This window comes from Malaclemys terrapin, chromosome 1 (genome assembly GCF_027887155.1).
Source record: "Malaclemys terrapin pileata isolate rMalTer1 chromosome 1, rMalTer1.hap1, whole genome shotgun sequence".
NCBI lineage: Eukaryota > Metazoa > Chordata > Testudines > Emydidae > Malaclemys > Malaclemys terrapin.
The window spans coordinates 133,178,777-133,190,991 of NC_071505.1; the positions used below are offsets into that span (position 1 = coordinate 133,178,777).

At 43.7% G+C, this 12,215-nt stretch overlaps 1 protein-coding gene across 1 annotated transcript in view; it reads left to right on the top strand.

The window, feature by feature from the left end:
* Window positions 1-12,215, top strand: part of CCND2 (cyclin D2) — a 75,284-nt gene that overhangs the window by 59,900 nt on the left and 3,169 nt on the right. Inside the window, exon 8 of the mRNA XM_054039221.1 lies at window positions 11,717-12,215. This exon is cut by the window's right edge and continues 3,169 nt beyond it. Within this exon, the coding sequence (XP_053895196.1) occupies window positions 11,717-11,872 (156 nt within the window). The 3' untranslated portion in view covers window positions 11,873-12,215. The remainder of the gene's footprint in view (window positions 1-11,716) is intronic.

A 12,215-nucleotide genomic window follows, 5' to 3' on the forward strand; every position in this document is an offset into this window, starting at 1 on the left:
ATTTCATTTGCCGTTTTGTTGCCCAGTCACCCAGTTTTATGAGACAAACATATTTAAAACTGAATGAAACTTTATAAATACATGAGAAAGAACCTCTGAAAGGGAAAGAAAAGTAATTTCCATTTCACAAACACACATATACTGACCTGTGAGAGAGACAGTTGGTGTATGTGCCGCTGTGATTTCTGTACTCTCCCTCAGGATGGAGTGGTAGGATTATTGCACTGGTCCCAGATGCAGGGTGGTCCCGGAATGCAGTTCTCTGTGGGCTGTGGGGGGAGGTGAGAATGGATCTGTTGAGCCTGAAGGTCAGTCAGAGACTGCAGCGTGTCTGTTTGCTCCCTGAGAAGTGTTATCATCTCTTGCTGCCTGTTTCTCCTGTCCTCACTATCCCTGTCCATTGTGTCCTTGAACTTCATCCTCCCAGCCCTCTGCTCGGTATTTGAAGCACCAAGGCTCTCAGGATCTCCTGGAACATGTCTTCCCTTGTCCTCTTCTTTCTCCTGTTCTGGCTGAGTCGCTCTGCTGGTGTGGATGGAGAGACCCTCAAGGCCACTTTTGCAGCTGCAAAAGAAACAGTGGACAGAGGTACTACTGTGAGTGCATTCACTCCGCTTGATCACACAAGTTACAAGCACTACAGTCTCACTTCTGCTTGTGACTTTAGCTGATATCTCATTCTTGAGGGTAACAGAGGCTGAAAGGAAACAGCTCCTGCACACATCCGGCTGCAGACCGAGTCTGTATGGTGCTAGCCTGTGTACTGCAGTGGTGCCTGCTGAAGTAATTGCTGAGTGTTGTGGGAAAGCATCCTACTGCGGCAGAAGAAATAAGGCAGCCCTCCCCAGAAACCTTTGGCAGAGGATTGCATACTGCCTCCAGGAAAGCTTCCTTGAGATCTCTGTGGAGGATTCACAGGCCTTCAGTACACATAAACAAACTGTTCTGCAGGGCTCCCTCTGCCCAACTGTTGAGAAGCAGATCGCAACTCTACCTCTTGGTTATTTCGCTATCTCTTGAGCGTGACTAAAAAAGAGTAAATGAACAGATGTGTCCCTGCAATGTCAAAACAAACCACATACTTACCAGAGGTTCCTTCCCCTGCATCAGGCTCACCAGCCTTGAACTGCTGGGACTTGTTCGACTGCTCAGGATTCAAAAAGAGGTCCTGACTTGCAGTGCCTCTGGATCCCCTGGTCGCCTGTTCCCCATTCTCCTCCTCCTCTTCCTTGTCCAACACCTCGTTCTCAAGATTCACTGTGGTGGCCTGTGATTCCAGCTCCCCCGAAGTATCCATGGGGCTCTTGGGGATGGTGGTTGGGTCACTGCCGAGGATGGCATGCAGCTCCTTGGAGAAGCAGTATCTTTGCAGCTCTGCACCAGAGTGGCTGTTTGCCTCCCCTGCCTTCTGGTATGCCTGCCACAGCTCCTTGATTTTCACACGGCACTGCTGCATGTCCCTCTTTTAGCTCTTCTCCCCCATGCTCATAGATGTCGACGTTTCTACGGCTGGATCGAAACTGTGCCTGCACAGCCTCTTCTCCCCACAGACCCAGGAGATCCACCACCTCCTGTGTTCTCCAGGCAGGAGCACGTTTGCTCTGTGGAGCTGGCATGTTCAGCTGGACAGTTACTATGTGTGTTCTCCATGCCAAGCAATCAGCAAATGGAATTTAAAATTCACAGGGCTTTTAAAGGGGAGGCATGTAGCTGTGTACCTGGCTGCTGAGCAATGGAGTTCAAAATAGTGACCAGAGTGGTCACAGTGGGGCATTGTGGGACACCTCTTGGAGGCCAGTAAAGTCAACGTAAGTTATGCAGTGTCTACACTGCCACTATGTCGACCTAACTACGTTGACCTAAGCGATTTACCTCTCGTGGAGGTGGAGTTATTAGGTCGGCGTAGTGGGCGAGTTACGTCAGCGGGAGCAACATTGTAGGGTGGATACTTACAGAGTAAAGCAGCTTATGTCGACCTAACTCTATAGTGTGGACCAGGCCTCAGATGTAATTGTTACCCAGGGTCTTCTTGATGCCAGCTGGCAGAGGGCATAACAGGTGCATATGGGTTACAGGAATCCCAGGGTCTGGTATTTTTAGTTCACCAAAGAGTGTCATGTGAGGACTCAAAGCCTGTGTCACCCTGGTCATCAGTATCACTGCAAAATGCACGTACAGATGTTGTGTAAGGAGTTATGTATATACACTGACAATTATGTTCTTAAGGTCTGCATTAAGGGAGCGGTCACCAGCAACAGTGAAAAGCAGGTTTTCTTTCAGACAAGGAATGTTTATCTGTCTGGCTGTTTGCCTGTAAATTAAGTATTGTATGGTTCACAGTAGGCCTCCACTCAAAAGTCTGAGCTGCATGCTAATGAAGGATTGTGAAATCTTCAGAGAGGAAATTAACAAGAAGATGGAAACAGCAGAGGTCAGCTTATTTAGGGGTAATATAATGAACTTTTGAAATTGTACCCAAGGTACAGATGAACCCTTAGATATTTGTTCAGCCTGTAAGGACAAGCTGTCAGTGGGCATGATTTTATGAAAAGGGGTCTCCACCAAACTGGTTCAAAACACTGGGGAAAGAACTTGGGGTACGCTTTCTTGCAGGAGATAGACATTCCTTGTTAGTTACGTTTAGTTTTCAAAAAGCGTGTTATGATTTTGTTTTATATGTAACCATTTGTTTCCAGTATTCTTACTCACTATCACTTGAATCTCTGTGCTTTGATAATAAACTTATTCTTGTTTTCCCTATAAATACATCTAAGTGCTGTGTGTTCAGCAGAGCTGTTTTCTAAGGTGTAACTAGAGAGCTGGGGTGTACAGTTCCTTTGGGAACGATGAGCCTGGTAATTCTAGGAGAGTTCAGTGGATAAGGGGCTGGACGCTACAGGGAATGCTCGGAGAACTTGGGGTTGGTGCGTGCCTCTTGCTAACCAGTACAGAGAGGGCAAGGCCTGGAGGGCAGTACTTCTGCTAACAGAAACTGGTGGTTTCAGGGAGCTGATCCACCGCAGGCACAGACAAAACTTCCTCACACTAAGGGCAGGGTGTGGTGAGGTGCCTCACAGCCCTGGGAAGTGTCATTTTAGGACTCTGCATAAATTAAATGGATCATTATTTGTTTTTGCAATGAATTATTACTATTAAAATGTACAATATTATAAAAGTGTTCTGAAACTGACTTAACTGGGTGAGGATTTTCAGGATTTATGTTATATGCAAAACCCTGCATTATGTAGAGAATTGGGTTGTAAAGCACTGAGATTGGTACTTGGCTGTGCAAATGCCTGGTTTGTTTTAGAAAGACATTCTGGTTTGCAATTTTGGCCCTTAATGTTTTAAAGGCATACTGAGATCTTTGTATGAAACGTGCTTTATAAATGCAAATGGATATCGTCATTCTTCCATTTTTTATTTCTGAGCCTGATCTACACCATTTTGCCATCAACTTCAATGGGAGCAGTGTCAGGCCCTGTTTGAAGGAATGTTAGCATGGCTGGAAGCTTTTATTTGTTGGTAGGGAGATGTATACACTCAATGAAATCCTTCTGGTGTGGGGGGCTCATCTGTCCTGGTAAACTCCTGTGTGACCTTGGGGCTCATCCCTTGATTACCTTGCACTTCTGTCAATGTAGCTGCAAAAACTGTTTGAAAACAAGATATTGTGTCTGATGATAGATTATATGCATTTGCTTAGGTCTTCTCCAGTGAACACAAGCACACCACATCAGCAGCAGTTTATGGAAAAGGGAAACAGACCACAAACAGACAACCAATTCTGTTGCAACAAGCAGTTGCCGGAATATGCTATAATGGACTCACTGGACATTTTAACATAAGCCCAGTCATTTTACTAACCCGTGGAACATATTACAGTTACTACCTCCTAAATATGTGAATGTTGGTAATGGACCTAGAATGCACATGTATTCTTGAGCATGGGATTTATTTGAATTTTTGAGGGTTTTTGGCAGCAATATATTTGGGATGAGAGGCCCAGCCTTCACCATTAAATGTTCAATTCCCTGACAATAGAAAGTGTCCAACCATTTCCCAGCAAGATGAAAAAAAGCAAAAGTTCTCACCTTAAAATAACTAGACAGATTTGTCATCACCAGCAGGACCATTAAAAACAAAACAATCAGTCCCCCTACACACCTCTTGCAAAAAAACCCAACAGAAATACTCCAACATCTAATGGATACAGCATTGTAAAAAAATCCAGATTTTTTGCTTCACCTCTCATCACCAATAAATCCAGGGTATTTAGTTACTTTTTCTCAATGACATGTACAGTATCCTTCACTTCAATCTTCCTGCTCCATTCTTAGCAAGCTAGGTATTCAAACTTCACATCTCTCCAAGAGCAGGAATCCAGTAGGTTTCAGTCCCTTGCTTTCTGATAAGAATGTAGCATGTATGCAGAGAATAAGGAGGGATAGACAGCACAATGCACCTCATAACAAAGAAGTTGGTAGGAGGTCTAATTTTAGGCCTGACATAGGGTCACCAATTTTGGTTGGACGTATTCCTGGAAGTTTCATCACATGACATAATCTTTAATGATTAATCTTTAATTCCTGAAGACTACAGGACTCCTTTTACAATAAGGCATCAGAGTCTTTTGTAGATTCACCAAAACCAGAGAAAACGTGTTTTTGGTAATTAAGTGTCTTAATATGAGTAACTCCTGCTGGCATGGTTGCTACATGAGTTCTTAATACAGGATTATGGGCAAGCCTTCTTGCTCTGGTATGGTGCACAGACAGTGTGCACAAATACCTGTTGTTGGAGTGCGGTTAGCATTTTGAAACATGTCCATTCAATGACTGATCCAGTGTGCTGACAGTACATGTAGTCCAGTGGATAGGGTACTAGACTATGAGTCAAGAGATCAGCATTCTATTCCTGGCATTGCCACTGACTCATTGTGTGTCCTAGTGCAAGTCATATAGGCCAACATTTTTAGACACGACCTCCCACTTTAGGCACTGCATTTTGGGGGGGGGGGGTGTCCAACTTGAGACACTATCTTGAGTTTCTAAGGTGCTGAGCATCCCCTGTTCCCATCGACTTTACTGGAGTTGTGGTTGCTCAGTGCATCTGAGTATTAGCTAACTTAAATTGTTACTCGTTGTTTGTGCCCACAATATACCTCGAATCTCCAGAGGACAACAGGTCTATTCACAGAGTGTGGGTATGAATGCAGAGAGACAGAAATAAGGGTGTTTCATGAAAAGCGCAAATGAAGAATTACATTCTGGTTAGTTGTCCTAAGAAAAACTGACCCCAGGAAATTAAAAGGAATATGCTGTGGAATGAATACATGATGTACACTCTCCTTCTTCTGAGGCTAAGGTACGTCTTAGAGGGTTGTCTCATAATCAGCACAGTACAGAGTGAATATATCTGTCATTAGGGGCACATTACTATTTTAGACAGATTGCCATAAACTAGAGCAGCCTCTGGGGTTCCTCTAATTTATGATAAGGGCTACACCGGGGTAGGCAACCTATGGCACGCATGCCAAAGGTGGCACGCGAGCTGATTTTCAGTGGCACTCACACTGCCTGGGTCCTGGCCACCGGTACAGGGGGCTCTGCATTTTAATTTAATTTTAAATGAAGCCTCTTAAACATTTTAAAAACCTTATTTACTTTACACACAACAATAGTTTAGTTATATATTATAGACTTATAGAAAGAGACCTTCTAAAAATGTTTAAATGTATTACTGGCACTCGAAACCTTCAATTAGAGTGAATAAATGAAGACTAGGCACACCACTTCTGAAAGGTTGTTGCCCCTGGGCTACACTTATGCCAAAGAGCAGGCCAGATTCTGCATAGTGCAAAGGTGACTTAAAAGACATTGTTGTCCCCACTGCACTTCATGCGACATACAACCTAGAATCTGGTCCCTGGATTCTGTGCCAAGCTTTTCCAAAGTGACCTTGTGTAAACTCTTAGTTCCCCTTCTGTAAAATGGGGAGAATGGTAGTTGCCTGCCTCCTTAAGGTAGGGGTATGAGGCCTTGCTCAGTAATGACTGTGAAGTGCACAGGCTTATTAACACCAACAAGTGAAAGAGATGACACTAGAACTCATGGTTTCTCCCTTATGCCCAGCACATCTTCTCCCCAGTGGAGCAAGTATAGTGAGTGTTGGCACCTCAAGCCAAAGAGAATGTCATTTCCCCACACTTTAATCTCTGCCTTCTCCTAGGCTAAGGGGCCACAACAGCAGCTACTCTATCTGTTACATCCATATTACATCCAGAGCTCTAGCTCTGTTCCTGAGGCATGTTTCAGTGTCGTTGGTATGTTAGGGGGCTCTCTGGGGCTTTTAGCAGCAAGGCTCTCATGGGCTCTACTGAGCATGTGCAAAAGACAATTTTCAGAGGCTTATAACTTGGTTAAGCCTGGGTGCATGTTCATGGGGAGAGCATATGGCACCTGACCCCACACTTCTCCTAATCCAAATTGGAGATGCAACTTTAAGTTAAAGATGCATGAGCTGTCAGAGGCCTGTATCCCCAAAAAGGGAAAAAGATTACTAAGCAAGAGATTTAGACCGAGCTGGATGAGCGACCGACTCAAAGGGGCGATTAGGAAAAAACAGAAAGCGTACAAAGAGTGGAAGAGGGGAGGGATCAGTAAGGAAACTTACCTTAGTGAAGTCAGAGAATGTAGAGATAGAGTGAGAAAGGCCAAAGGCCGGGAAGAGTTGGACTTAGCGAGGGGAATTAAAAGTAATAGTAAGAGGTTTTACAGCCATATAAATAGGAAGAAAGCAAAGAAAGAAGAAGTGGGACCGCTGAAGACTATAGCCGGAGAGGAGATTAAAGATAATCTAGGCATGGCGCAATATCTCAATGAATATTTTGCATCGGTGTTTAATGAGGCCAATGAAGGTATTAGGGATACTAGCACCGTTACAGAGGGGCATACGGGATGGGGGATTACCGCATCCGAGGTAGAAACAAAACTTGAACGCCTTAATGGGACTAAGTCGGGAGGACCGGACGATCTTCATCTGAGAATATTGAAGGAATTGGCACGGGAAATAGCAGGCCCATTAGCAATAATATTTAATGAATCTGTAAACTCGGGGGGTGGTCCTGTTAGACTGGAGAATAGCCAACGTGGTTGCTATTTTCAAGAAAGGGAAAAAAAGTGATCCGGGTAACTACAGGCCTGTTAGTTTAACATCAGTAGTGTGCAAGGTGCTGGAGAAGATTCTGAAAGAGAAACTAGTTGAGGACCTTGAGGTTAATGGCAATTGCGATAAATTACAACATGGTTTTACGAAGGGCAGATCGTGCCAAACGAATCTGATCTCCTTCTTTGAGAAAGTAACGGACTTATTGGATAAGGGAAATGCGGTGGACCTAATATACCTGGATTTCAGTAAAGCGTTTGATACTGTACCCCATGAGGAATTATTGGTTAAAATGAAAAACATGGGGATCGATATGAAAATCCAGAGGTGGATAAGGAATTGGTTAATGGGGAGAATGCAGCGGGTCGTATTAAAGGGTGAACTGTCGGGTTGGAGGGAGGTTACTAGTGGAGTGCCTCAAGGTTCGGTTTTGGGACCCATTTTATTTAATCTATTTATAACTGACCTCGGGACCGATTGCAAGAGTGGGCTGATAAAGTTTGCGGATGATACGAAGGTGGGAGGAGTTGCAAATTCGGAGGAGGATAGGGATATTCTGCAGGGAGACTTGAATGAGCTTGTGAATTGGAGTATCAGAAATAGGATGAAATTTAATAGTGAAAAGTGTAAGGTGATGCACTTGGGGATGACTAATAACAATTTTAGTTACAAGATGGGGACGCATTGGTTAGAAGTAACGGAAGAGGAGAAGGACCTAGGGGTCCTTGTAGACCGCAGGATGACTATGAGTCGACAATGTGACGTGGCGGTGAAAAAAGCCAATGCGGTCTTGGGATGTATTAGGCGAGGTATATCTAGTAGGGATAAGGAGGTCCTGCTTCCGTTGTATAAGGCGCTGGTGAGACCTCATTTGGAGTACTGTGTGCAGTTCTGGTCTCCCATGTTTAAAAAAGATTAACTCAAACTGGAACGGGTGCAGAGAAGGGCGACTAGGATGATCAGAGGAATGGAAAACCTGTCGTATGAAAAGAGATTAGAGGAGCTTGGGTTGTTTAGTCTGACAAAGCGAAGGCTGAGGGGGGATATGATTGCTATCTTTAAATATATCAGAGGGATAAATACAAGGGAGGGAGAGGAATTATTCCAGCTTAGTACTAATGTGGACATGAGAACGAATGGATATAAACTGGCCGTGGGGAAGTTCAGGCTTGAAATTAGACGAAGGTTTCTGACCGTCAGAGGGGTGAAATATTGGAACGGCCTTCCGAGGGAAACGGTGGGGGCGACGGACCTGTCTGGTTTTAAGATTAAATTAGATAAGTTTATGGAGGAAATGGTTTAATGGTAAAACATAGTAGCCAAGGAAAACCAAGCAATGGTACGTAAATAGTATAATGGCCAACGAGGGTCAGGCTAGAGACTCTTGCCTATATGCTCGGGGTATTACTGATCGCCATATTTGGGGTCGGGAAGGAATTTTCCTCCAGGGTAAATTGGCTGAGCCTCTGGAGGTTTTTCGCCTTCCTCCGCAGCATGGGGCAGGGATCACTAGCAGGAGGGTCTCAGCCGATTGAAGTCACTAAAACACAGGATTGAGGACTTCAATGGCAGAGTCCAGGGAAGGGTCTTGTGGCCTGCAGCATGCAGGGGGTCAGACCAGATGATCATAATGGTCCCTTCTGACCTTAAAGTCTATGAGTTTATGAGTCTATGGAAGGTCCTACTCCAAATTGTGAAGGTGCTAGAGCTCTTCAGAGAAACTGTTGGGATTTTTTTTATTGTCAAACTACCTGCTTTCCCTAGTCTCATTCTTGGAAATGGCAGAACTGTATTTGATTAAATTTTCCCAGATCAGGTCAGCCTGAGACAGAGAGTAAGCATGGAAAATTTCAGCCCAAGGGATAGAAGTTTGGCAAAGTTACAAGCAGCTGAAAGCAGTGGCTTATAATGGAAAGTTTTAAGCAAATTGAACTATGGGAATCACCACTTTCTTCACCTATTGTTAAGAGTTTAATATCAGTCTCACCGATCTTTGTTGGGGCTTTGTTGGAGCACAGAGCCATGGGTTAAAGAGGCACATAGCTATGACAAACACAGAGAAGTAACAATCCACCCACTGCACATCACACGGACATGACACTGCAGCACAGATTTCATGTATTGCCTTGCTCTCTGCTAGTGATCTGACAATGGTATTGATCAATGTTATTCTCGATAAGGGAACAAACAGTTGATTCTGACTGTTAAGCTGGAAAATACGACACCATCCTGGTCCAGTTTTGCCTAGGCAATAGTGATGAACTAGCCTCTTGTTACTGATGCTCTAATGGTACTGCCATGATCTGTACCTAGCTGACGGATGCTAGAACTGGATAGTGGCCTCCATATAATAATAATAATAATAATGGAGAGATATCCCATCTCCTAGAACTGGAAGGGACCTTGAAAGGTCATCGAGTCCAGCCCCCTGCCTTCACTAGCAGGACCAAGTACTGATTTTGCCCCAGATTCCCAAGTGGCCCCCTCAAGGATTGAACTCACAACCCTGGGTTTAGCAGTCCAATGCTCAAACCACTGAGCTATCCCTCCCCCCATATCCTCGGTAAGTTTCTTGTTCATGATAGGACTAATGTCTCATCCAGTCCACTCTTCCTTGTATCAAATCAGCATAACAAACCATCCCCTTGTACTCTTTTGCTGGTATATCTACATGTACAAATAATGTTTGGGAATGGTGCTCCACCATATAGGCATGGTAGTTTCTTTGCAGAGAGAGGGTGTGACTTTACTGCTAGCACTGAGTCTCCAGGGTCCAACAAAAAGTGGTATTCCTGGCACAGCATGAATTTTATCCCCTGGAATAATCACACCAGCACAAATGGTATCAAGCACACAAATGTCACCAATGGAGCGGACATGCCCAGACATGACTTACGCTTTCCCAGTCAGGCTGGGACAACAGATGTACATTGCAGGCCTGGGATGAAGCATACCTGTGTGCAGACTTCAGACTCCACTGGTTGCCACTATGTGGGTGAGGGTGAGGGGGCTTCCCAGATAGGCCCTGGTTTGATCCATTGTACTGCAGTACTTTGTTCTGTTCCCAACTCAACCACTGACTCCGTCTGTGACCTGATGCAAACCACTTCACCTCTGTACCTCAGTTTCCGAGTCTGTGAAATGGGAATAATGATACTTATCTAATCCTCTGTATAAAGTGCTTTGAAGTCTATGGCAGAAACATGGTTATTGATATTTGTAGTTTTCCGATAGTACTACAGTAGAACCTCAGAGTTACAAACACTTTGGGGATGGAGGTTCGTAACTCTGAAATGTTCAAATGAACAAAATGTTATGGTTGTTCTTTCAAAAGTTTACAACTGAACATTGTCTTAAGACAGCTTTAAAAATTTACTGTGCAGTAGAAAAATGCTACTTTTAACCATCTTAATTTAAATGAAACAAGCACAGAAACAGTTTCCTTACCTTTTAAAATCTTTTTTTTTTAAACTTTCCCTTTATTTTTTAGTAGTTTACCTTTAACACAATACTGTACTATATTTGTTTATTATGGGGATGGTGGTGGTGGTGTTTTTGTTTTTGTCTCTGCTGCTGCCTGATTGTGTAATTCTACTTCCAAACGAGGTATGTGGTTGACTGGTCAGTTTGTAACTCTGAGGTTCTACTGTATTGTTAATTATTGCTATTTTAATTTTGCCTGCACCCTGAATGCCTGAATGTTTCAGTGAGCCATAAGTGTCCTAGCTTTGGCCTGCTCTTTCCCCTGTTGTTGGAATCATTTTGGTTCTTTGAATTTGAATTTGCTCCATGGGTGGAAGATGGTCCGTGCAAACTGCTGACAATGGTCTTGGTGCTCTGTGTCTTGGATTGTCTGGTGGGTTGCTTCCTAACTGCGTTTGTCCTGTTTCTACCAGAGTTGTCTTTTATGAGGCCCAACTGTCAAGCAGTGTTTGGAGGCAGGATTACATTTTTGGGAGTCTGGGTACAGATTCTCTGAGCTTAGGGGCATCTCCTTTTTACCTCTTCATTGCTGACCCTTCTAAAGAAAATACTTCAGTGTTCTATCGTAACAGCCCACTTCATTGCAGTGCTGTAAGATGTAGTACTTTGGACCATTACAAAAACATTGGTTTTATTAAAGGCATGTTTCTTCTTGCACAGGGATGATATACATTTTGCCCTGCAGAGGGAATGCAGCAGCTACTACATAGATAGGTATAGTCCTGCCCTTGGATTTATACCTGTCCTGCAGGAGATTGCCAATGAATACCATTGAGTTCCTGATCCAAAAGGCACTACTTTCTTGCAGGAAAGTTAGAATTATAAGTTGCCAAGATTGTAACAAATGTGATATTTGCTTTAGTCCACCCAAAGGACTGCATACATGGGCTGCTTCTAGTGACGTGCAGCCTGTTTCTCTTCATAGCACGATTCTAGGTGAATGCATTATTTCCATTCATATAGCCTCTGAACATCTTGGTTTTCCTCATTTTTGCTTGTCTTGACGCTTTGATTGGCACAGTGGGAAAAGATTCACTAACAGATCACTTTGCTTCCTATTCTCTAGGACTGCCTTAAAGCCTGCCAAGAACAGATAGAGTCGGTGCTAGTAAGCAACCTTAGGCAAGTCCAGCAACAGCAACAGCAAAGCAATCCTTCTAAGATGGTGGATGAACTGGACCAGGCCAGCACTCCCACAGATGTGAGAGACATCAACCTGTGAGGACATCAGCCCAGACAGTCATGCTTGCTCCCCCTGCTCCCCCCCCCTTTTTTTTAGAATGAAATCTTTTTTTTAATCTGCTCCCACATAGAACGTATTTAAAGCTCTTTTAGATACAAAACAAAACAAAAAAATGAGTAATTTAAAAAAGCATTTGGTGCCTGTGATGTTCTACAGAAGGGAATCCCACGATATATTTGATAATTGCTGTTTGATTATGTATCGGTGATATTAAGTGCTTATAAAAGCATAAAAAGTAGCTAGATAAATGTAAGCCTGCATTTGTGGGAACAAAGTAGAGTATACTTTTTTGTGCGTGCATTATGACCTAGTGCATACACAC